At 49.6% G+C, this 25,636-nt stretch overlaps 1 protein-coding gene across 1 annotated transcript in view; it reads left to right on the top strand.

The window, feature by feature from the left end:
* PLXNA4 (plexin A4) overlaps window positions 1–25,636 on the top strand; it is a 522,503-nt gene that overhangs the window by 458,387 nt on the left and 38,480 nt on the right. The window contains exons 15-24 of the mRNA XM_030933215.1: window positions 830–966; window positions 2,979–3,143; window positions 6,234–6,327; window positions 6,788–7,027; window positions 7,668–7,814; window positions 8,495–8,729; window positions 12,749–12,891; window positions 19,021–19,289; window positions 22,382–22,448; window positions 23,301–23,447. Coding sequence (XP_030789075.1) covers window positions 830–966; window positions 2,979–3,143; window positions 6,234–6,327; window positions 6,788–7,027; window positions 7,668–7,814; window positions 8,495–8,729; window positions 12,749–12,891; window positions 19,021–19,289; window positions 22,382–22,448; window positions 23,301–23,447 — 1,644 coding nt within the window. The remainder of the gene's footprint in view (window positions 1–829; window positions 967–2,978; window positions 3,144–6,233; window positions 6,328–6,787; window positions 7,028–7,667; window positions 7,815–8,494; window positions 8,730–12,748; window positions 12,892–19,020; window positions 19,290–22,381; window positions 22,449–23,300; window positions 23,448–25,636) is intronic.

Consider the following 25,636-nt stretch of genomic DNA (forward strand, 5'->3'; position numbering starts at 1 on the left):
AGAAATCTTCATTTAAATGCAGATACAGACTTCTCACCTGGGACTGAGGAAAGTTTTTCCATTAAAATGCTAATGAAAGAACAAACTGCAACTCCAAATCCCCAGCTGTCAAGAGCTTTTTTCTGCCCTGCCCCCAACCCGGACCTCTCACTGGTCCCATTCTGGCAGAGGGCTGGGGGCAGCCCTTGAAAGCAACTGACTCTTTTCTGCTTCTCTCTCTGAGTTTCCCTGGGGCTCTCACTTCCCATTGCTCTGCCACTGGGTGCTTTGGGCAGCTCGTTGTAGAGACCTGTGGGAGAGACAGTTTGCCACCCAAGAACAGAGCTGTAGGTTGGAAAGGGGTTGAGAACTGGAGCTCTGGGGTCAGATCTCAGTTAGGCCATTTTTTTAGCTCTGTGACCTTAGAAAACTAAGTTAACATCTCTAAATCTCTTCTGTAAAATAATAATGCCTACTTTATAGAATTGATTGGTGATTAAATTATATATGTATGTGTATAGGGATATACATATAATATGTATGCATATACATATTATATTATATAAATTATATATATGTATAGTTATGAAGACATACAATCTGACACTTAACAAATAAGTACATGGCAACTATTAGTATTATTAGTACTAAGGTAGGTATGCAAACTCTCAGGGTCTGAAACATTACCTATCCATACAAGCCTAAGAAAACTGTCCTGGTTCTCTGGGAGACTGCTATTACCAAAGATTCCAGAAAGCTGCTTGGGGGAGTGGGGTGCTGCCTCATGCCTGCCCAGAAGCCTCCTCCACCCCTTCCCAGTTGTGTCTCAGGCCACATTCTTTCTACACAGACACTGACTCTCTCAGATTTGAAGCCCAGCCGGGGGCCCATGTCCGGGGGAACCCAAGTGACCATCACAGGCACCAACCTGAATGCTGGAAGCAATGTGGTGGTGATGTTCGGGAAGCAGCCCTGTCTCTTCCACAGGTAACTCAGAGGGCCCCTTTCTGCAGCACCAGAGGGGGAAAGGTTAGACAGGTAAATCACTTCAGGGTAGTTTTGTTTTTATTGCAGAGAGTTGGGAGGGTGTAACCGCCTGGCAGTTTCTTCTTGCCAGCTGCAAAGATAGAGCCAATTTCCTGAGACAGCGTTATTGCAATAGAGAAAGAATTTAGTCAATACAGAGCCAGCTAAATGGGAGATGGGAGTTGCATGATTCAAATCAGTCTCCTTGGAAATTTGGAGACTAGGACTTTTTAAAAGATAATTTGGCAGGCAGGGGGTTAGGGAGTGGGGAATGCTGATTTGTTGAGTTGGAGATGAAATTGTGTAAAGTTGAACCAGGATTTTCTTGCTGTCTTCAGTTCATGGGTGGGATCGCAGAACTAGTTGAGCCACATTACTGGTCTGGGTGGTACCAGCTTGTCAATCAGAATTCAGGATCTGAAAAGTATCTCCAACAGTGATCTGAGGTTTTACAACAGTGATGTTATCCATAGAAGCAATTGGGAACATCTGGAATCTTGTGGCCTCTGATTGCTTATGTGCCTCCTGTGTCATCATTTTTGATCTTGTGGCTAATTTGTTAGTTTTTCAAAGGTGGGCTCTCTGGTCCCCAGGGAAAGAGCCTGGGTTTGTTTAAGGAAAACCCCAGGGTTTGTTTAAGGAAAAGGCTGTTATCATCTTTGCTACAAAGTTAAACTATAAACTAAATTCCTCCTATAGTTAGCTTGGTCTGTGCCCAGGAATGGACAAGGGTAGCTTGGAGGTGAAAAGCAAGATAGGGTCCATTAGGTCAGACTTGCACTGTAATAATTTTTCTATGTCAGACTTTCCTCACTGCCATAATTTTTGCAAAGGTGGTTTCAATCACCTTATGGCTTAGAAGTACTCCTCCTGCCTAACAAAGTGGATATGCTCTTTGGGAGAGAATTTGGGCTCAGTCTGGAGACCTGTCTGCCCTCCCTTCCCTGGATGGGCCCCATATGCTTCATGGCCCATCAGTTAACCCTGGTGACCCCATAGTACCCACTCTGCAGAACCCTAGGATACCCCAGAATGCAATTTGGAATCTACAACTAAAGCCCATTCACCAGGGTCAGATCCACTCTGGGAGTTGCAGAGCCAGTTGGACCTTCTCAGAGATGATAGGCACAGCAACCCAGTGTCTGAGGTTGAGCCTACAAGGCCAGGTGACCTTGCATCCCCTGGTCCCACTGTGCAGTCCCAGAAGGGCACACCTGCCGTGAACTGGAGCCTAGGGGGTAAGAGCAAGGCAGGAGGTGCATTCAGTGAAGGACACTAGGCAAAGTGGCTGGAGATGCTCCTTCAGCTGGCCTAAGATTCTCTAGAGAGAGGATTTTCCCTGAGAGAGCTATGCTGAGGGTTGTGATAATTCCCAAGTCAGACCCGGCCAGGCCTGGCATCAGTAGTGTTAAAGAAACAATTATTCTGACACTTGTTAAAATGACGAGAAAGACTTAGGACGATTGCAATTGATGTCAAGACTACTGCAACAGGGGAAATAGATGGGGCTCAACTCCAAATACTGCAAAGACAGCAGGGGGTTTATAGCCAATGAGCAGAATAAGGGGCTCAGTGAATGAAAAATCACTAAGAGGAAACATCAAGGTAGGTAGACTCCTGCTAAACCAACTTAACATGATTCTTGCTGAAGGCAGGCCAGGGTGATCAGATATCAAGTATGGGAGGATTCTCCCCAAACAGACTTAGCCAGATTCTTGCTAAAAAACGAGGCTAGACAGGCCAAAGACAGACCAGGGATGAGGCCCGGTTGAAAAGAGGGCTCAGAGGAACCTGTCTAAAGTTTGGCCAAGGAGAGAGTCTTTGTCACCGGATCTCCAGCTTTCTATCTGAGAGCACCCACCCATGGCCTCTGAGCACCCTGACATGCAGGGAGCAGTGTGGGAGGGCCCTAATTCAGGACCTCTATCCTCCTTAACACCAGGCACCCAATGCTGTGTCTTCCTGCCCTCCAGGCGATCTCCATCCTACATTGTCTGCAACACCACATCCTCAGATGAGGTGCTAGAGATGAAGGTGTCGGTGCAGGTGGACAGGGCCAAGATCCACCAGGACCTGGTCTTTCAGTATGTGGAAGACCCCACCATCGTGCGGATTGAACCAGAATGGAGCATCATCAGGTAGGAGCTGGCCCAAGTAGACCTTAATGCTCCTGCATCTCTGTTTCCCTTCCCTGACTCTCGAAAGCCAAGGAGAGTTCTGGGGGCCCAGTTCTACTTGGGGAACTGATAAACTGGAATTGGTTCCAAATACCCCCAAATCAGACCTTCCTACTGTGGCTCCCTCCTTCCACTGAGAGCAACTCTGTGCCAAATTCAGCCTGGAGGCCAAGCTCCTATAATAGCAAGAACCCACCTTCCCCAGTTCTGGGACAGGCACTGTGCTAGAGGCCATGTCCTCATGCTGCAGTGACTGCTGGGGGTGCCAGGCTACTCTTCTCACTTCTGGTAGACATAGGTGCTAATCCTGGTCCCACCTTCAGGCTGAGGGGTGTGGAAGAAGGAGTTAGATCAGGCCTGACTACTCCTTGTAGTCAGCTTACGTGGGAGAAGCTGTGTCCTGAGCCTGGAGGCCCCATCCAGATACCCATCCTCTCTGCTCCTGGCTGCCTGCTTACATTTCTCCTCCCCTCTGCTGCAACCTCCTCAAGGGTAGAGTTTAGGTCTTGTTCCCTGCTTTTTCCCAGTGCCCAGCCAGATGCACTGAACACCTGTCTCAGAGGGAAGGGACCAGGCATTGGAATGTTGGTATAGAAAGGCCCTGGGGCAGGGACTTGGGGACCTTCATTTACCTTGAGCAAATTGGTATTCTTCCTGGGCCTCTGCCTATTCAGCGATTCATCCAGGGATTTTGAAATCCCAGGATCTCTAGGGTCCCTGGAGTGGTATGTCTCCCATCAGAGGAGAAGGGGTAGGCACATGGCATGAGTCTGCCTTTCCAGGCCCTGGATAGCACATGGGAATGAGAAGATGCTATACAGGGCACCCCATGCAAGGCTCACAGAGATCACTGGGGAATCACTATAACAGGGGCAGCGTGGGAAGGGTCTCAGCCCAGCTCCACTGCTTACCAGCCCGGTGACCTTAACAGTTATCTCACCTCCCTAGGGCCAGAGTCCCTCATCTGTCCACTCTCGCATAGGCAGCTGAGAGACTGAAGTGAGATGCACATGCACAGGGCAGTGCCTGGCTCAGCCCCCTCCCCCTGCCCCCTGCTGGGTCCAGGCCTCTCACTGTCTGCTTCAGTTCTCAGGGGTGTGGGGCTGGGGGAGTGAGCAGGAAGTACATGTAGAAGTGGTCTCCCCAGGCTGAGGCAGAGAGCAGGAATGTGTCCAGTCCAGGGAACAATCTTTTTTTAATCCAGGGATCGGCAAACTCCAGTCTGTGGGCTGAATCTGGCTAGCCACCTGCTTTTGTAAATAAAGTTTTATTGGCGCACGGCCATGCTCATTCATACATGTATTGTCTATAGCTGCTTTCTCACTATAACAGCAGAGTTGAGTAACTGCGACAGGGACCATATGGCCTGTAAAGCCTACAATATTTACTATCTGGTCCTTTACAGAAAGAGCTTGCCACCCCCTGCCTTAAGCCCAAAAGAAAGACAGCCTTTGCCTGCTGAGATGAGATTTGGCCGTCCTCAGCAGTTACTCTATAAGGCCCAAACCTTCTGAGCTTTAGCCATGACCTTAAGGCAGATGAAGACCAGAAGGCACAGAGGGGAAGGTCGTCTGTAGAAAGCCATACCAGGATTTGGCCCCAGGAAGTTGATGCAGCCCTTTGTGACTTGGTCAACAAACTTTGCAACTCTCTGTGAAATTCACAGCCTGGTATAATTCAGTTCTTCTTTGTGTCATCCTCATAGAAATAGAGGTGTCACCCTTCCTGGCACTCAGCTGCCATTCCTGCATCATGCTCCCACTAGGAGGGAGGATGGAGACAGACATGTTCTGGGTCTGCCAGCCAGCTCCAGGGCTTTTCTTTAAGTTAATCAAGTCTGAGGATGGGGTGAGGCTCTGCTCTTACGAGCCGCCTGGGTTACTTGTGAACAGTGATGGTGGGCGTTTGATAAATGTGTGTTAAATTGGTGATTGAGAGGACTGGGAAGATGGCTACACACTGGAAGGTCATCTACAGCACTGTCATGTGTGCAGGAGCCTCTCCGAGTTTCACAGGAATCTTCCTCTGTGTGTGCACACACGTGTGTGTGTGTGTGCGCATGCGAGCAAGGAGAGAGGGGGAAGCAACTGGCAATATGAAGACAGGCAGATGGATAGATGGGTGGAAATGAATGTGGGTGTGTGTGTCAAGGATTCTTTACTCATCAACTTATAGCTAATTAACTTGCTAAAGCCTGTTTTAGATAGCAGGATTCTTCTTGAAGATGCTCCTTTGATTGGGGATCAGGTTATTTCTCATTTTTCTTTGAGTAGCCCCACAGAGGACACAGTCCACTACAGTACTGCCCACCACTTTATGCCCACTTCTCAGCTGCCCTAAGGATGGGTACTGACGTCCAGGTTTCTTTTGAAAAGCGACACAAGATGAAGCTCATAAGCCCTCCCTGTCAGCAGTCCTGTGTCCTCCCTGTCAGTGATCCTGTGCCACCCCAGGGTGCAGGAGACCCGAGTCCCAGAGCATTTCTCACTTGCATTCACATTTGCATTCATGGACCCTCTGCCTTTCCCAGATCTCAGCCTGATCAAAGCCTCCAACATGGAAACTTGTAAAATGATTGCCCTGGGGGAGCAGACTGTGCTCAGCCCCTGGAGGATGTGGTGGGGACAATCTGGAGTGAGGCTTTCATGAGGCCAAAGCTAATGTTTAAAAAGTCCCAAGATTGGCAAGACCAGGGGAAGGATGGAGGAAGAGACAACAAGGGGTTGCAGAGAAGCAGCTGGCACAAATCAAAAGGTCTTGGAGAGCTAAGGGGGCTGTGCTGTTGACTGGGCCTCCACAGGGGTCCATGCTCCAAACAAACTCAGCAAAGGATGGCCACAGACATCTGGTCATTACTGTCCTCCCCTTGGCTGCCGAGATGCTCGTCCTCATTACTATGCAGTCAGCTTGTCATCCTTGTCCCCATGAACATTACCCTGCTGCCTGGTTGTCACTGTCCTTATTGTTGTAGCTCAGTCAGTCATCATTGTAGTGTGCCATTGCTCTTCCTGAACTTATGATTTACACGCCTCCTTCTTTCTTCCTGCTCAGTGGAAACACACCCATCGCCGTATGGGGGACCCACCTGGACCTCATACAGAACCCCCAGATCCGTGCCAAGCATGGAGGGAAGGAGCACATCAATGTGAGTGCAGGGCTGATGGGGTTCATGGAGGTTACCTACACGAACGTGTGGGTCTTCCCAAGTACTGAGGTGACTTCCTGCCCATACACTGATAACCCATAGACTGTGACACCCTTGAATACTCGGATAGTGGGATGGGGGAGAAGACATAAGGGTATTTTTACTTCTTGGGGTACAGGCATGGAGGAGCAATTACATTTGGGGTTCCCGGGGTTTTACACCTTTACTCTTTCATTCTTCCAACCCTAGCCATTGCCACACCCACTACAGGCAAAACCGGAGCTGGGTGCAAGCTATAGAGCCTATTCCTTGAGGGCCCAATTGTGTGGTCCTGACTCATCTCTAATCCTCTTGTCAACCCCATGCTATCCGATGACATCCAGGGAGGCCTGGTACATGCACTGGGGCTGTGGGTATGTGGAGATATTGCATAGGCTCTGCCCTGTGGCTCCTCCCACAGATCTGTGAGGTTCTGAACGCTACTGAGATGACCTGCCAGGCGCCCGCCCTTGCTTTGGGTCCTGACCACCAGTCAGACCTGACAGAGAGGCCCGAGGAGTTTGGCTTCATCCTGGACAACGTCCAGTCTCTGCTCATCCTCAACAAGACCAACTTCACCTACTATCCCAACCCAGTGTTTGAGGCCTTTGGTCCCTCAGGAATCCTGGAGCTCAAGCCTGGCACGCCCATCATCCTAAAGGTGGAGTGAGGGTGGTAGGAGGTGGGGGTGGGGAAAGGAGGGGCTGCTGCATGGAAGGGGATGTTCAAGTCGCAGACTCCAGTCACTTTTTTCAACCGGCATCTCTTGCAGAGGTTGCAGTGTAGCCCAGAGTGTGATAAATGTTCTCTCTGAGTTTGTACTGGGAAGAAAACTCTCTTTATGGGCCGGTTCTATCCAGGGAAGGCAGATGCACCTTGGCTATTTGACTCTCAAGCTTTTATTGTCCTGAAAGTCCAAGTACTGGTAGGTCAGGCTCACTGCTTCCTCTGAGGCAGCCTTGTGCGAACCACAGCATAGGGCCTCCTTTGGAACATGGGTCACAAGTTAATTAAAGCTCATGACAACTTGAATCAATCGGTAGTGACTGACTCCAACTCTGCATCGAGAAGGATTCTGAGGCTGCATTTGGCATAAGCTGAAAGGAGTACTTTGATAACTGATTACTCACTGGGAGGAAGAGGCAATGGTAGTAGTCGTGCCACGAATACTTTTTGCACTTATTACCAAAGGTGGCTTCTTCACCAGCAGGATAGGACCTCCAGGTGGGAGGACGTGAGAGCCAGCTGGTAGCTGTGGTCCTCACTCTGCGATGGGAACTGGGGCTTTCCCATCTGTACAGGGCAAGAACCTGATCCCGCCTGTGGCTGGGGGCAATGTGAAGCTGAACTACACTGTGCTGGTTGGGGAGAAGCCATGCACCGTGACCGTATCAGATGTCCAGCTGCTCTGCGAGTCCCCCAACCTCATCGGCAGGCACAAAGTGATGGTGAGACTGGGAGAACCCCATCCCGGATGGAGTGGGCACTAGGGATGTGGATGTGAGCGGCCCAGCTCTGTCTCAGGCCACCAGGGCTTTCCAAGAGGGGATTCTGGCCCACAAATAACTTTTCCTCTAGCTACCCCCACCCCAAGTTCGTTCTTCATGTCCTCTTTTGAGCTTCTTTCTTCTGTATTGTCATTCTTTCCATGCTGGCTGGTGCAACAATAAGGAAAATGCAAAACAGCATTAAATCGTTGCTAAATCATCTGCAACAAACAAGAAAGCCTTCAAGGAGAAGGCCGTTGCTGGCCCACAGAAGTCTGTAATATCTTAATATCATGTTCTGTGCTTCCGTTGTCCACCCTTAGAATGGGCATAAATCTTAGGGGATCTAGTCATTGGTGGCAGACTGTGTTTAGGTCCCAGTTGTGTGCTGTTTTCTTATGAAGATGACAAAACTCGCTCCTGAATAAGAGGAGGTGAGGTTTTTCCAGTTGGTGGTGAGCTCTGTTAAGCTGTGTCTGTCCCTGCTCCCAGCCCCCCACGTCCTCTTGTCTATTTTGACACCAGTGATTGGTCTCCTTTCCCTCATCCTGCCCTGGTCACCAGTTCCTGGGTGACATGGGACTGTTGCCAAAGCTGCTGTGTCCCCACACCCAGCTCCCTCTTGCCCGGTGTGCCCCCAGGCCCGTGTCGGTGGCATGGAGTACTCCCCGGGGATGGTGTACATCGCCCCGGACAGCCCGCTCAGCCTGCCTGCCATCGTCAGCATCGCGGTGGCTGGCGGCCTCCTCATCATCTTCATCGTGGCTGTGCTCATCGCCTATAAACGCAAGTCCCGCGAAAGTGACCTCACGCTGAAGCGGCTGCAGATGCAGATGGACAACCTGGAGTCCCGTGTGGCCCTGGAGTGCAAGGAAGGTACTGAATGGCCCCGTGCTGGAGGCTGTGTGTGTGTGTGTGCACATCTGTGTATGTGTATGTATATGTTTCATATACAAACAAGCAGTCTGGGCAGCAGTGGGCAGTGCTAGAGGCTAGCGGTGTGTATGTCTGTGTGAATATGTGTGTGCATGTGTGTGTGTGTGCACTTCTGTGTGTGTATGTATGTTTCATATATGAGCGAGCAGGCTGGACTGCAGTGAGCAGTGCTGGAGGCTGTGTATGTGTCTGTGTGCATGTGTGTATGTGTGCACATCTGTGTATGTGTGTGTATGTTTCATATACAAGCAAGCAGGCCGGGCAGCTGTGAGCAGTGCTGGAGGCTCTGTGTGTGTGTGTGTGTGTGTGTGTGTGTGTGTGTGTGTGTGTATGTGTGTGTTTCATTTACAAGCAAGCAGGCCAGGCAGCTGTGAGCAGTGCTGGAGGCTGTGTGTGTGTGTGTGTGTGTGTGTGTGTGTGTGTGTATGCATGTGTTTCATTTACAAGCAAGCAGGCCAGGCAGCTGTGGGCAATGCTGGAGGCTGTGCATCCTACCTGCAAAGCCTCTCACTCTATAGTTCCTATACCTGTGTCCCAGACCACACCCATACCCAAGCAGGCCCTATCCTGGCAACACCAGAGAGGCCAAGGTCTCCTTGCCCTCTCCTTGAAGGTGTCAGATTAGGATCATTCTGCACCCCACTAGAGCAGCCTCTAGACCTGGAATCCTGGCTGAGTGGGTTTTGCACTCTACTCAAGGGGAGATCTGGGGGTGTCTTAACATGATGCATTTCAGCAATCTTCAGCTTTCTTCCTCTAGCAGGCAGGTAAGGCTGTAGGGCTGATCTGTGATTTAGAAGGAAGGGTGTTTCACAGCTTGTGTTAAAAAAATGACAAACACCACCATAAAGTGAAATCAGCTGCACTAAATCCAAGAAGGAAATTTAGGAGTCAGACTCTTGTAACCCCCAGGATATCATTTTGTGACTCACCCTGGGAGGATCTGAGCTGGTTCTTTGCTGTAGATTTATACATGGAGTAAATCCAGCCCCGTACCTGGGGCTCTCACTTCACACCGATTCCCACCAGGGCAGCCACAGCATTTTTTGATGGGGAACTGGATCCATTCCATCCCCTCTCTACATCCTTCAGCTGTCAACACAGCATCCGTCTTGTGGGACTGTTAATTACTGCCTTTTATTATATTTACGCTGCTTAATTTTTTTCTCCACAATGTACTCTTTCCTCTAATTAGGTGTAGTGATTAGAATCTCTTTTATGTGTGGCAGGCATGCTGCTTTGAATGTTGGAGGCGCTTGGTGACTTAAAGGAAGGCTGCAGACTGATAAAAAGCCAACCCCCCCTTCTCCTCCCTGTGGGCTGAGCACCCCAACTGGGAGGGGGCAGCTGAGCGGAGCTCCCGCCCAGGATTGTCAGCTGAGGCCCCAGGAGGAAACCTTGGCTTCAGACTTTAGGGGCAAGCTATGCTGTGCACGTAGGAAGAGGGGGCCTTACAGCAAAGGACTTGTCAGACTAGCCACAGAAACACTTTGCAGGGTGCCCAGAGCCGGCTGCTGAACGATTACAGGGCTGCACTGGTCCAAGCCAAGGGATCTCCTTGAAGACTTCACAGCCAGCCAGGACGTCCTCTACACAAACTCAGAAGACACCCAGCTGGGCCCTTCATGAGCCTGAGCTTCTGATATATAAACATACCCACGTATTTCCAAACACTTCCACACATGCCCACACACACTCACTGACATACACTTATGGACTAACACATACATTCACATGCCCACATGCGTGCACACTCACATACACTCACTTGTGTACTCACATACATGCCCACACACACTGACATGCTCACACACTCATGCTTTCACATACATACACTCACTGACATACACTCATGTGCTCACACGCTCGTGTGCTCACATTCATACACACACACTGACATATACTCACACACACACACTTGCACACTCACACACATGCACTCAACTCACATGCATGCACACACTGACATGCCCACATATTAATGCACTCACATTCACAAGTGCTTAGCACACATAGACTCATGCACTCACACATGCATACACACAGACATACACTCACATTCATACACTCACATTCATACTTGCATACACACCAACACACACATATGCACTCACACTGACATGCATGCACACTCATGCAGTCACACACACATATACACTGAGACACGCAGGCACTCACATTCACACACATACACACTCATGGACATACATTCATTCACACCCATGCACTCACCTTCACACACGCATACACACTGACATTTACACTCACACATGCCTACACACTGACATACACACCCTCATGCACTCATGCTCACACACTGTCATACATACTCCCTGACATGCTCACACACTGTCACACTCACACACTCTGACATACACACTCAGACAAGTGCCCACACACCCAACCTATGCTCATGCACGTGTTCCCACGCTCTCCTATAAGCATACACACCCATGTTCCTCACTCAGGACATAAATGGGTGTTCCCCAGGGGTTTGGGTGACAGCACATGCCAAGAACACATGCACACACACATTGGCACAGGCTCCACTTGGATGCATTTGGGTTCTCTACTGTCGAAGTCAGGCTACATATCAGGAACCCCTGTGTCTGTGTGGCCAGTGCAGAGGTGCAGGGGTGCAAGGAGAGAGGAGCAGCAGGAGAGGTTGCAGAGGCCTCTCCAGGTGGCACCCTCTTGGCTCTCTCAAACAAGCAGTCTTGGTATTCTCCTGGCACAGAAAGCCAAAATTTGAGGGCCTGAAGTCTGCTCTGCAGGGTGGAGCTCCACTCAACTCATGGGCAAGGGCGAGACCGGGGTCCCCGTAGACAGTTCCTAGAGTGGCTGTGTTGTGTTTCTGTGATCATCACAGCTCACTGGGCGCTGGGCTTGCTTTTTGAGGCTCTAGAGCCACATTGGGCTTGTTCATCCCTTCTGAATTCACAAAATATTTTCTCCCTATTTTTGAGATTATGTAAATAGAAAGAAATATTTTTTAGTAGTCAATGCCCACTGGCTGTTCTTTGCCAGCATGTGTTAATCTGTCCTGGTTGTCCATGTGCATGCATGCACACATATGTGTGTGTGCACACACCAAAGAGAAAGGCAGAGCAGGGAAGGGCTGGGTGCCTCACCCCTGAGTACCCCTGTGGCAGAGGGTGGCCCTGGGGGAGGATGTTCTCAGAACGAAGTATGGTGACAGCTTTGGCGCTATGTAACAGCCTCAGGCTGTACTGCATGCTCATTTTCCTGGGGGGTCTTGACACTCTGTTCATCTGGATACCTGAGCTGCCACCATACACAGCAGTGCCCATATGCAGGTCATAATTCACCATCAAGTAGCATCACCTTGAGGAAGGAAGGGCAGAGAAATACCTTGCCTATTTATACAGAAGGACTATATGAGTGTGGCTGAGCCTCCATCTCTGCCCCATTTGGAGGTTTGATGGCTCTCATGAGCTGCATGGTCCAGACTTGTGTCTTTAAACTTGTTTTCCTTTATCAGAAGTTGTTCTTGTCATCTTATAAGGAAATCTATTATAAAACACAGCATCAGGAATGGACACTTACTCATGGTACCTCTCCCTTCTCTTACTCATCCCTCTACATCCCCCTCCACAGCATATTTTGCAAACCAAAGCCCTTCGTCTTCAGATGGGGAGTCTCTCCTGGCCCAGCAGCAGCACAGATCTGTGGACAGCCTCACCCACCATCCCTCATCACTCACACTTTGGAAAGGTTTTAGCCCCAATACAAGGTTTCTTGCACTACATCTTTCTCCCATGCTAATGCAGTTCATCCCAATCCCAGCTAAGTAAACAGCATCTCCAGTTATTCCTGCCTATCGTGGTCCATTGCTCATGTCTCCTAGGGGCTTGGGTAAGGGTTCTGAGCATTCTGAGATGGAGGTGACTCCTGGGGCCTCCCCATCCAGCCATCTCACAGGCTTCTCTTCGTGCCAGCCTTTGCCGAGCTCCAGACGGACATCCATGAGCTGACCAGTGACCTGGATGGAGCCGGGATTCCCTTCCTGGACTACAGAACCTATACCATGCGGGTGCTGTTCCCAGGAATTGAAGACCACCCTGTCCTCCGGGACCTCGAGGTGAGAAGCAGTGCTCCATCCTGGTATTAGAGCAGGGGAGTGTGTTGGTGATCTTCAAGTCCAGCCCCTCTTTCAGAGGTGAGAAAGCTAAGGCCAGGGAGAGGACACAACTTGCTCAAGGTCCCCCAGCTTGTCAGCATCAGCCCATCCCTCTGGAAGAGGTGGGGCCAAGCCAGGGAACCTTGGAACAGAGATGTGAGTAGGGCTTCGGATCTTAGAGGGTCATGGAACCCTTTCAGGATTGAATGGAAGTAGTTGATGTCCCTCTCCCCAGAAAAAAATACATATGCACAGAAACAAGAAACATGGCAAATACATTGGGGAACCTCAGGGACCTTTGGTTAAGGGTCCATGAAGTAGGGGATTTGACTCATGTAGTTGGTACTCAATATATAAGGGATTTACCACTTAGTGCTTAATTGGAAAAGGTAAGCGATGCGTTGGGAAGTGGGGTGGAAATGTGAATGAGAAATCATAACCCTCTCTTCTACCAGCAGGGACCTCATCTTTTGAACACTTTATCCCACTTACTGTCTAGCATGGTATCTGGCTTATGTGTCTATTCATATTATACTTTGTTCTGAAAGGGCTTTGGAATGGCTTACAGAGATAAATACCAGAGAAAAGTGAAAAATATAAATGAGAGAAGACCAGGACAGAATAATAATCCTAAGGAGTAATCACTATGAATTGACTGTTACTAACATCTTAGCACAGTTTAAGCACTTTGCATGCATTCATTCATTTCACCTCCCAAGAAGCCTCTGCAGTAAGTAAGGCCATTATACAGGTGATAAAACTAAGGGGTCAGGAGTTCAGTGGTTGCCTGGGACCACAGAGCTGGTGGGGGCCAAAGGGAGATTTGAGCTCAGGTATTTAGATGTCAGTGTCTTCAGTCCCAACAACAGGCCTCGGTGCTGGACTTCTGGGGAGCCATGTCAGTGACCTGCCTTATAGCTGTGGATGGATCAAAAATCTACAGCCAAAGCAACAATGCGAACTAAGATTAATTCCAAGGTTTACATTGTCCATAAAATAAAAACAGACCCATCACTCGGGAGTTGTGTGGGTGTGCAGGTACCGACACCTGAGGGAATGTCTAAGCGGGCTCTCCAAGGGAATGTAGTAGGCTGTGTACCTCTGCAGCAAATGTGAGAAGTCCAGAGGGGCATTTGTGGCACACACATTTCTCCATACTTGCTTGTTGCATGAAGCATGCGCTTGTGTGTGTTTCTATATTGAGGGCATGGGCTTTTCTATCTGGAGGAGGCTCCCTTTGGCTCCTCAGCTGATAGATACCAAGAGACACTTTCAGAAGTTGGAGGTGACGGTCTCTATGTCCTCATTGTCAAGGTACCTTTTCTTTCTGTTTATATGTATGTATGTGTGCATGCATGTATACATGTATCCCACGCATAAATAAAAACATAACGTGTATCCTGATACTTTTATCCATCCAGTTCCTTCGTCTTGCTCCTGGTCTTTCCTCCTCCCCCAGTCCCACTCATTTTTCCCTTCCTTTTATTTTTCTCCAGCTTCACCTTTGTTTGCTTCAAATTACCAGGATTCTCTTAGGGCCCTGGAGAGTATGCAAATTCCTGTTTAAAGTGAGACATGAGAGGGACAAGAAGATAAGACCATTGTGTGCACACATGTATGTGTGATTGGATGTGTAGACTGTGCATGTACCTTATTTATCTTTGTAGTTCTAACTTCCAGCAGAGTAGAGTGCCTGGCACATAGTGGGCATGTGGGAAGTGGTAAATGATTGAATAAATGAGTGTCTGTGTGTTTGGCTGAGTTAAGGTGGAAATGGGGTTGTAGGAAGGGAAATTATGTCTAAACATTCCCATACTACTCTGTGGATGGGATGGAATAATCTAAATAAGAATGCAGTGAGGACGAGTATATAAAGTTATTCTCCTTTCTTCATGAGTTCAGAATTCCAAATCTAAGTAGGTTTCCTTTAAAGATGTAACTTTTAAGTTGGATTTTCCGAGAACTTTTACTGACCTGCATTAGCCTGGAGCTATGTGAGATCCAGCCTTCTATGTGAAATTGAGGGATTGTGTGTGGATCACTGTTTTCTTATTTTTTTCCAACCCCTTCTTGCCCCTGAAGTAGTTTCTCCCCCTTGGTGTTCTGAATATGGAAACAAGTCATTGATTAATCCAAACCAGTATTTCCCAACCCTTTCAGCCACTGGGGTTCCTGCTCACCTCTGGAAGTGTGAAGAAGGAGGTGTCCTCTTGCTTCAGGCTGTCCTGGAGGGGAGGTCACCCAGTCCCATCACGTAGGGCTCTCTGGGTTAAATCCAGGCCTTCAAGAAAGGTGCTTCTCAGGCACTAGTCATGTAGCAACCCTTTAAAATACAGAGCAATCTTCCACTCCCAATTTCAACCTATCATTGGCTCCTAAACTCTAACCTATTGGGTTACATTTAAAATTTACTATCCAGTTTTATACTCACAGACTTCAACTAAATTAGAGAACCATCTGGTGAATAAAGAAAGTCTTGTTTCAGAGTAGCATTTGCTTGGGCTGGGGAAGGTGGCAGGCAACAATGAGGAACTGTTTTGGATACTCCTTACAAAGACACTTCACTTCCATCTCCTTCCTTCATAAAGTGGGGAGAAAATTCCTACCTCCCACACCCCAAAACACTGTCCTGATGCACTAGATGTCTGGGAAACTCTTGGAGGAAAGGGATCCCTGGAAAGCAGTCCAGGGAGTCTGAAAGGCAGGTAATAAAACTGTCGCCATTTAAGTGTGCATGGAGCATGCCAAGCACTTTACATACATTATCTTATTTAATGTTCATAAAACATGATGACATAGACACTCATATTCTCATTTTATAGGAGAGGCAATAGAGCCCTGAGGTGATGGAGTTTTCCTCCACCTACAAGTCACTGTGGTCTCTCTGCTTCTAAAACCCTTGCTGCTGAATAGGATGCTATTTCACTGTAGGTGGCTTTGCTAAAAATCTTCCTTCCCAGGACCCCGGACCTCTTCCCAGGAGGCATGTGCATTTTGCACGCAGAAAAAGGGCAGCCTCGCAAGAAGCCCAGAGTGTATCCTCACACCAAGTGTGCTGTCTGGCCAACCCATGTCCTCTTCCACCTCTCTAAATGCCATAGTGCTAAACCTTCTGGTGACTGCCCTCCCTTAGCCAGCCAGTCTGAACTGGTGGGAGGCCCTGCATGGGAAAGCTTTACAGAGATGTCCGAGTTGGCTTTCAGACAGCTCTCAAGCCCAGGGGTAGGGCTAGACATGGTGAAAGATGGGGAGGACGAACGGGCACTTGGGAGCCAAACAAGTTTGGGTTTCGTAATCCAACTCTGCCTGTGATGAGATAGGCTGCCTTGGAATAGCTGCGATAGCTTCTCTGAGAGATTGTTCACTCAATTTTGCAAGATCATTAGAAAAATTCATTGGAACAATGTGTGTAATGTGCCAGGCACTGTGCATTGCACATGGTGGGTGCCCAAGAAATGACATTATCTACTATTATTAGAACAAGCTGTAGAACTGCTCTTCTGAGTAATTTGAAGGACAGCGGCATGTATGTGACAGGAGTGGTCACAGAGTTGGAAGACAGATAAATGGGGCAATGGAGGCCCGGGCTGATGGTAAGGTAAGGCTGTCCTTCCCTTATCAGCCCCCAGTGGAGGGGAGAACTGGGGGAGGCGGGCATGAAGAAAGCAGAGGCTAGTCCCACCTCCGGAGGTGAGGGGTTCGCCAGCAGGGGCTGTGGCCTGCTGTAGCCTGCTTGTCTCTGGCTGTTCCCATCTGTCTCCTGAGAACTGGCCCTCCAAGGACCAGCACCATAGTGAGAGAAATGAAAATGGACCTGATTTGGAAACACACACGTTTCCTATAGCTTCCAGATCCATAGGAGCTACTGATACCCAGCAAGTTGGAGGTTTCAATGAGAACCCTTCTGTGCAGGGTGCAGGGCTGGCTCACAGAGTTCTCGCTGTAGAAGGGATATCAGGACTCGCTGGGGCTGGCCTCCTGGTTGAAATTCTCAGGACAGGGCCTGGGTCTGATTGAACCTGGCCTCCTGCCAGTGGCTTGCCCTGAGCCTGGAACACAGGGAATTGGTAATGAGGATCATGAATGTTCTGCCACCCTGTGACTTTGGTTAAACAAGGCTTTCTCTGGCCATCTCCATTTTTCGCAGTTTAAAACCTCAAGAGTAGAGCAGGGGAATGTAGCTGCTCTTTAGGAGCTGGGCTGTGCATCAGCTTTTCATACACCCTCTCCTTTCCATTCACATCATGGTCCCTGGAGATGGTGGAACGAGGTGCCAAGTGCCTGGATTCATGACCTCCCTCCACCCTTTTCTGTCTTGGGGCTTTGTGAAGCTCCTTATCTTCACAGGGTCCCTCATGGGGATTATAACAAACCTACCTTTTTGGTGCTGTGTGCATTAAGTGGGTCAGTATTTCTAAAGTACATAGAATAGCAGTGTGGAGTTAGATCTATATCAATATTAGGTATCATTATGTTCATTTTGCTGGTGAAGAAACCGAGTCACTAAGGGCCCTAGGAAATGACTGTGACAGAATTAAACCCAAGTGTGACTGACTCTGAAACCAGGCTTGTTACTGCTGTATACATGACACTCTTTCTCAAAGAACTAGAGTATCCACCCCCTCGGGGAGACAGAGCCCTCAAGGTGTGGCTCTGAAGGCACCTCCCCAGGCCATCCCTCCCACTCCCTGCCTCCTCCAGTGCCCCACTTCAGGAGACACACCCTGCAGTGTCCTCGGAAGCTCCCCCTTGGGGGCAGATCCTATAGCTGACTTTTTAAGTAAGTTTTTTGGTTTAACAGAAGCATGCATACAAATCTTGCACAAATTGGCAGCGTGCAGCTTGATGACTTTTCCCCAAGTGAACATGCCCATTAAGCCGGCGCCCATCAAGCCGGCACCCATCAAGCCAGCACCAAGCAGAACACGGTCAGTCCCCCAGGAGTCCCAGGGTGCCCCCTTTTAGTTACAGCCACCCCCTAGAGCAGCCATTTATCTACAGCCATTGATTAATTTTATCTGCTTTTTAAATCTTTATTTAAATGATATTCTATGAAGACTATGCCCTCTTTAGCATCTGGCTTTTTTCATCCAGTACATTTGCAGGACCCATCCTGTTGTTATTATGTGTAGTGATAGGTCATTCATTCTCGTTGCTGTGTGGTATCCATTGGGTGGAATACACCACAGTTCTTCCATCTGTTCTCTTGTTGCTGGACATCTGAGTGTTTCCAGTTTGGAGCTATTACTGACAGGATTGCCATGCACACCCTTGGACATCTCAGAGGTGGATCTTCCGTACCTACCTGAGTTGTTGACTCATGTTTGCTGGGTGAATGGCACACCCTTGCAGGGATCTCCCAATGAACAGACAATGGAGGCAGGAAGATAAGACCGTCTTCTTCCTCTTCCCTTGGATAGAGCAGGGTCTTAGAAAGAGTCCCTAAGAAAACAGCAAATGCTAGAGTTAGAAAATTCTTTAGAGATGGTTGGGCTCAATCTTCCCTTTTTATCATGTGGATAAACTTAGGCCCCCAGAGAAGGAAAGAGACTTACCCAGTGTTACCCAGCAAGGTGGTATCAGAATCCACGTGGAACCCAGATGTCCTGACTCTGAGGCCACTGGTGTATCAACAGCACCCCTGGGGCTGAAGACGGGTGGGCATTAGGTTAGTCCCAGGCTTAGGGCTGGGGATTCTCAGGGTGTAAACCATGACAGCCCTGGGCACCTGGAATTCCCCACAGGGACTGTGAGGTGCTTTGCCATGGCACAGGGGCCCTCATCAACTCTGCGTCACCATCAGGGAAGAGCTCTGGAGTCTGGCCGAAGTGAGTGCCATCCCAGCCCCGCCATTTACTAACCATGTGATGCTCTCTCTGTGCTTCAATTGATTCATCTCTAAACTAGAGGCTGCAATCGAGGTTAATCAGATACTTAACTCAGTGCTAAGGGCTTGACAGCATTAGCCAGGTGAACTGTGGCTTAATTGGTGGGTGAGAGGGTCATGGGTATGGGCACAGCCATCCCATGGGGAGGTCACTGAGCTCCCCACCCTGCCAATGGCATCACGACCCCTAGGTCTCTCTGCAGGTCCCGGGCTACCGGCAGGAGCGTGTGGAGAAAGGCCTGAAGCTCTTCGCGCAGCTCATCAACAACAAGGTGTTCCTGCTGTCCTTCATCCGCACGCTCGAGTCCCAGCGTAGCTTCTCCATGCGCGACCGTGGCAACGTGGCCTCGCTCATCATGACCGTGCTGCAGAGCAAGCTGGAGTACGCCACTGATGTGCTGAAGCAGCTGCTGGCCGACCTCATAGACAAGAACCTGGAGAGCAAGAACCACCCCAAGCTGCTGCTCAGGAGGTGAGGGTGCAGTCTGGGGCACCCTGCTCCAGCCCAGTCATGCACCTGGCTCACCGTGCCTTGCAGGGAGACTGGGGTAGAGCTCCTAGGAGAGCAGTCACGTTCCTAAGTTCAAGGCACTAACTAGCCCAGAGCCAGGGCTACATTGCAGGCCCCCTAAGAAGAACCTGTCCACTGTCCTCAGGAGTCGAGGATGCATGGACTTGTTGGCTCACCCTCTTGTTCTCTTGCCCCTATGTCAAATCTCCATTTTTCCTTCTCTGCCCGTCTACTTAATCTTGACCCTGTCTACTGCAATCTCCTCTCATGGAATCTTCAGAGGTCACTTAGACCATCCTCTGGCCTTATCTAAGTCCAAAGTTGGATTAGGAGAGAAGACTTGTGGCCTCATGCCATCAGGTGGCAGGGGGCAGCATCGGGAGCACACTGGAGCTTGTTAGAAAAGCAGAATCACAGACCAGGTACAGTGGCTTATGCCTGTGATCCCAACAATTTGGGAGACCAAGGCAGGAGGATCTCTTGAGGCCAGGAGTTCAAGACCAGCCTGGACAACATAGACCTCATCTCTACAAAAATAAAAATATAAAAATTAGCCATGCATGGTGGTGCACACCTATAAATTTCCAGCTATTCTGGAGGCTAGAACAGGAGGATCTTTTAAGCCCTGGAGTTTGAGGCTGCAGTGAGCTGTGATCTCACCACTGCACTCCAGCCTGGGCAACAGAGCAAGACCCTGTTTCTAAATAAATAAATAAATAAATAAATAAGTGTAGAATTTCAGGCCCTCCCAGACCCACTGAATCAGAATCTACATTTTAACAAGGAACCCAGGTTATCCCAATCCATATTAAAGTTTGAGAAGCACTGAAGGAAAGTCCTTTGGTGATGTCTCACCCAGTGCAGCCCAGCGAGTGTTTCCTGGCACCTGCTATAGGCTCTAAATGGGACTAGAGTCCACCACTCAACACCCTGGAGGCCTCAGACTGGACACTGTTGAAACCTTAAAGGTCCCATGTAAAGACATAACCTTATCCTGTGACTTGGGCCTTATAGCAACTAGAGACTGTCTCACTCTATCAGTGCTTCTGTTTGAACTTTCTGTGCACCCTACGGCCATTTCTCCTCTAGGCCGTTATTCCACTACCTTTGACCTTGGCATATCTGAAGTTAGAAAACTCCCACATCATGTCATTTTGTCTAGCCATCTGCCTAGACCACTCATGTGCTGTCTGCCTGTCCCTCAGACTTCCATCTTTGGTCTCTGGGTCTAAGGCTAGGCTTCAGTGGTTCCCACTTGGTCCAGCAGATAGATTTGGCTTTCAGAAGTGTTTACTTCAGGATTTTTCGTGGAGCAGTGGGCATTTGCCTGCACAGCTGCAAAAGTCTGCTGCATATAAGAGCCAGCACACAGCTTTGGAAACAGCAAGGTAGATCATTTTGATTTTTGTTTTACTTTCACCATGCAGCCATCCACTGGCATAATTCTAGGGTTGCCACTGCCTGCCAGAGCCCCCACTGACAACTTCCCAGCGTGGTCTCGCTCTGCCTCTGTGTCTCCTCACCCTTGTTTTCCATTCCTGTTCTCCTGGATGCTCTTGCTTCCTTCTGCTCTCGTTTCCTTTTCTTCTTCTTGCCCATGGCTGCCTACCTCCTTTCAATATTCTTCCTTCTTTTCTCTTCCAAGCTTCATTTTGTGCTGGCAGCCTCCCAACTACCTTGGGATTTTAGTTATTAGCATTTTCTGGCAACTGCAACTTTAAACTCTATCCAGACATACCTGGATGGGCTAGTTTCTCTCTGGAACTGGCCACATACTTGGTGCAAGTTTGAACGTAATTTGTTTTCTCTAAATGGATGCAACCAAGAATGTCCTTGGGCTTACTGCACTGCTGCTGCATCTTCACCTCCAAAGTAAAGGAGTAGATGGGCTTGTGTTGTAGCATGAAAGACACAAGTTAGACTCAAGAATGAACTTTCTGTCATTGCAAATGAAACTCTAGAAGGGCTCCCAAGGGAAGTTCCAACGGATGTGGAAGCTTTCGCCATAGGACAGTTTGTTTGTTTGTTTGTTTGTTTGTTTGTTTGTTTGTTTTTGAGACAGAGTCTCACTCTGTTGCCAGGCTGGAGTGCAGTGGCAAGATCTTGGCTCACTGCAACCTCCGCCTCCTGAGTTCAAGCGATTCTCCTGCCTCAGCCTCTCGAGTAGCTGGGGCTACAGGCACGTGCTATCATGCCCGGCTAATTTTTGTGTTTTTAGTAGAGATGGGGTTTCACCATGTTGGCCAGGATGGTCTTGATCTCTTGACCTCATGATCTGCCTGCCTTGGCCTCCCAAAGTGCTGGGATTACAGGCGTGAGCCACCGCGCTCAGCCGCAATAGGACAGTTTTGACACAGCTTGGGATGAGCTGGGTGTATGGCTTTATGCTGCTGTGAATACCAGGAGCCTTTAGCTCAGGCTGTAGGCCCAGTTTGGCCATCTGGCCTTCTGACATGGACCCTTCCCCTGCCACCTTTATTCCTATTCCCTGCCAAATTAGTACCTCCCCAGGAATTTGGGATTCTTTTTTTTTTTCACCCAAAAGAACACAACTAGCTCATAAAGTTCTCTAAGGTTATACTATTTAATAGGATAGCTTTGAGCCACATGTGACTATTTACATCTAAATTAGTTAAAAATAAATACAAGTCCAGGGTCAGTTCCTCAGACATGCTGCCACATTTCAAATGCTCAGTAGCTTCGTGTGGCTGGTGGCTGCCATATTAGACGGCACAGGTAGAGAACATTTACATCATCACAGAATGTGCAATTGGTCAGTGGTACTCTAAGGTATTCCAGCCAAAAACCCTCCCACAGCCTGACGCCCAAAATGTCATCTTCCAGCTTTGTAGGAAAAGCTTGTCTTACCATTATGGGGGCGTCTAGGAGTCCATGAAAGTCTTATATTCATTGGGATCTCAAGATTTGGCCTAAACGCTAGAAGCAGCAAGATCAATGCACAATTCCTCCCCTGCCCTTCCCAGCCTGCGGGCTCTGACCAGCTGCTTCTTTCTTTGTCTTGTTCTGCTGGTTCCCTCGGTGACTGCTGACAGGACTGAGTCAGTGGCTGAGAAGATGCTGACCAATTGGTTCACTTTCCTCCTCTACAAGTTCCTCAAGGTAGGGTTGGATGTGGACGTGTTTCTGGTCCTGCCTCGTTCATTCTCTGCAACATGACTGGGGATCACTTCACAACCCCCAGTTCTCCCTTACTGGGCCTGGCTCTTATAACCCCACAAGAAATGGAATCCATCCTTATCATGGACTGTCTAGGAAAACAGAGGCCTGCAGTCCATCATAGCTCCGAAGACACAGTCTTCCTGAGACTAGTTTCCTCCCTCCTGGCGAAGGACAGATGAGCCCTGAGAGGCCCTGCATGGTCCCTAAAGCTGAATCCCTCTTTGAAGCTAGCTAAAAACAATTTGCCCATTATTTCTCTGCTTTTCCTCTTCCCTCTCCCAGCCCCAGACTTACTGAGTTTGATAAGGGCCCCGGGCCAGTGCAGAAGCCGCATGTTGCGGCAGATAATCCAAGGATGCGCCTGGGAGGTGGAAGAGGCTCAGCTTCTAATTATTAACTTATGTTCTAAGGAGTTCGTGCCACCCAGGACTGACCTCTGCCTTTGGATGGGGCCTCTGAGAGAGCAGGGTTTGGCGGGGAGGAGGAGCTGAGAGGAGGGCTGGAGGGGAGGGGAGGGGAGCGGGGGAGGAAGAAAGAGCCCTGGAGAGGCAGCAGTAGGAAAGGAGAAATGGGCAGAATGGGAAAAGACCCTGTGATCCAAAGAGGCAGGAGGAATGCCAGACTGAAGGATGAGGAGTTGGAGAGAAGATTAAAGAGCTGAGTATAAAAGCAGGTGGGGGCAGGCGGAGGGACTTGGCAGGGGATGGAAGCCGCCCTTTGGAGAAGCAGGAACTGGGGGGTGCACTCCAATGTTCCAGGAGCTGCTCCCAATGAGGTTCTTCTCACCTCCAGGAGTGTGCTGGGGAGCCCCTCTTCTCTCTGTTCTGTGCCATCAAGCAGCAGATGGAGAAGGGCCCCATCGACGCCATCACGGGTGAGGCCCGCTACTCCTTGAGCGAGGACAAGCTCATCCGCCAGCAGATTGACTACAAAACCCTGGTGAGCCCACCCATCTGTTTCCCCTGGGGCTTTGACAGGCGGGCTTCAGTCCTGGGTAGCCCTGCTTAGCAGAGGGGATGGCAGAAAGGCTGAACGGTCGCCTCTCCAGGTGTGTCTGCTGTGTGGGCCCAGCCAGGTGCTCCCCCTGTGTCTATCACCCCAGACTTCCTCTGTTCTGTTTCACCAGTGCATTCGGATTTGGGGACCAGTAGCTCAGACACATTTGGGTGACGCTTAAGCCAATGAACTGGGGGTTTCCGGCCATACCAGTTATAGGGTCATAACCCTTGACCCAAGTGAACTCCTCTTCTGTCCTCCCAGCTTAGAGTCAACACTTCACAGAAGAGGTCCATGCAGGCAGAGAGTGGGGGACAGAGAGGAAAGGAAGCTAGAAAGAATTCCTCATAGTTCTGAAGCCCACACTGCCTTCTGCTCTAAGTTCAAATACAACTGTGACCCTAGCTGTATGATACAAAGCCAAGGTGGCCTGGTGGTGCAAGGCATTTGCCGAAGGAACATGGGGATTGCCTCCGTTAAGGTCAGGTTCCCTCACCTGACAAAAACAGCTACGCTAGGAGGCACCAAGGCTTAGCATTCAAGAGCGTGGCCTTTGGGATCAGACACACCTGTGTTTGAGCCCTGACTCTGCCTTCGACCAACAGGGTGAATTGGGGCAGGTCCCCAATCCCTCTGAGTTTTGGTGTCTTTCTTGGGAAAAATGAGAACACCAACAGAACCGACTAAAGTGGAGATAATCCTAGTTGTTCACAGTGAAGTTGTGCAGGGGATCCAATGGGACAAGATGAGCAGGTGGTGAAGCCCGTGTCATACTCATGCCCTAGTGCTTGGTCACACAGGCCCCGCCTGCCTCCCCCCACTGTGACCGTGCGTCCACTCGCTGCTCACTGCCTTTTCAAACCCAGGGAGCTCACTCTCAGGATGTTTTGGAGATCATTGTGATCTCCAGCCAGCCCTTTCTCTCTGAGAAAGAGAGGACATGGAAGGAGGGAGTATGAAAAGATAAAAGCTGAGTGTTGGGGGTGATATGCAAGTGGCACCCAAGAATGGAAGGAAAAGAGATAGAAGGGAATGATGAGGACGGGGAACAGACGGAGGTTCAAATGCAGAGGGAGCCACAGCAGGCCGGGGCATGGTAGGACTGGGAGGGAGTATGATTCCCGGACGACCCCTCCAACTGCTCTGAGTTGAGGGCAAATTCCAGACCCTGTGGCCAGCTGGGGAGATGGTTCCCACCTCTGAACAAAGCCATCCCTGCTGGCTGGGAAGACTGCAACCGTGATCCACCTATCCCACTCTCATTTTCCAAAAGCCCTGGGAATCCCAGTAGACATCGGAACAGATTTGTGGGGATTGGCTTCCTTATGAAGATTCAAAGGAGCAGCCTGTGAACGAGGCCCCTGCTTCCTGGCAGTTACCATCTGCTTGGAAGGAGAGAGAGAGAGGCTCCGATTAAAATGGAAAAGGGGGGAAAAACCCTTCCAAAAATAGAGACCTGAATGGATTTCTTAATGAGATAGAACTACTGCGTAAATGTCTTCCACCCCATCTTCCCCATTCCACTCCCTTTCTTTCCTGTCTCCTCAGCACCTTCCCAATATTGAATCCAACACAATGAGTTGTAATCATGTTCTGTCCCCAGATTGCAGCATCCTTTGTTCCAGAGGCCACAGTAGTGCTAGTGCACTGAGCTGATTTCAGGTGCCACAACTTAAAGAGAATGTGAGGACATTGGAGTGGTTCAGGGACCAGTATCCCTTTAGGTGGGAACACCTGGGGACAGGAGCAGTGAGGAGAGAGGAAAGGAACTGCGGTTTTTTTGCCTGGAGAAGAAACAGCCACAGGGAGTTTAATAGCCGCCTTCAGGCCTGGGGAAGGTATTTGCACATGTGCAGGGGAGCAGCCCTTTCAGGGTGTGGGTGGACAGCAAGAAATCGTGCAGGACGGCAGCATACAGGGCGTGCAGACTCCGAAGAGCAGGCCAAATACAAAGATAGGGAGTCCTGGGACTCGGCGGTGGCTGGAGGATCCCTGAGTGCTATGGGCCTGCTAAGAGTAGCCTTGTCTTGGGCAGGAGAGATAACCACAGAGAGGCTCTAAGAGGCTTGTGGGGAGAGTGAGTGTACCACTTTGCAGTCAGGTGTGCCTCCTAGGGGTTTAGTGATTTATTG

Source organism: Rhinopithecus roxellana, chromosome 6 (genome assembly GCF_007565055.1).
Source record: "Rhinopithecus roxellana isolate Shanxi Qingling chromosome 6, ASM756505v1, whole genome shotgun sequence".
Taxonomy (NCBI): domain Eukaryota; kingdom Metazoa; phylum Chordata; class Mammalia; order Primates; family Cercopithecidae; genus Rhinopithecus; species Rhinopithecus roxellana.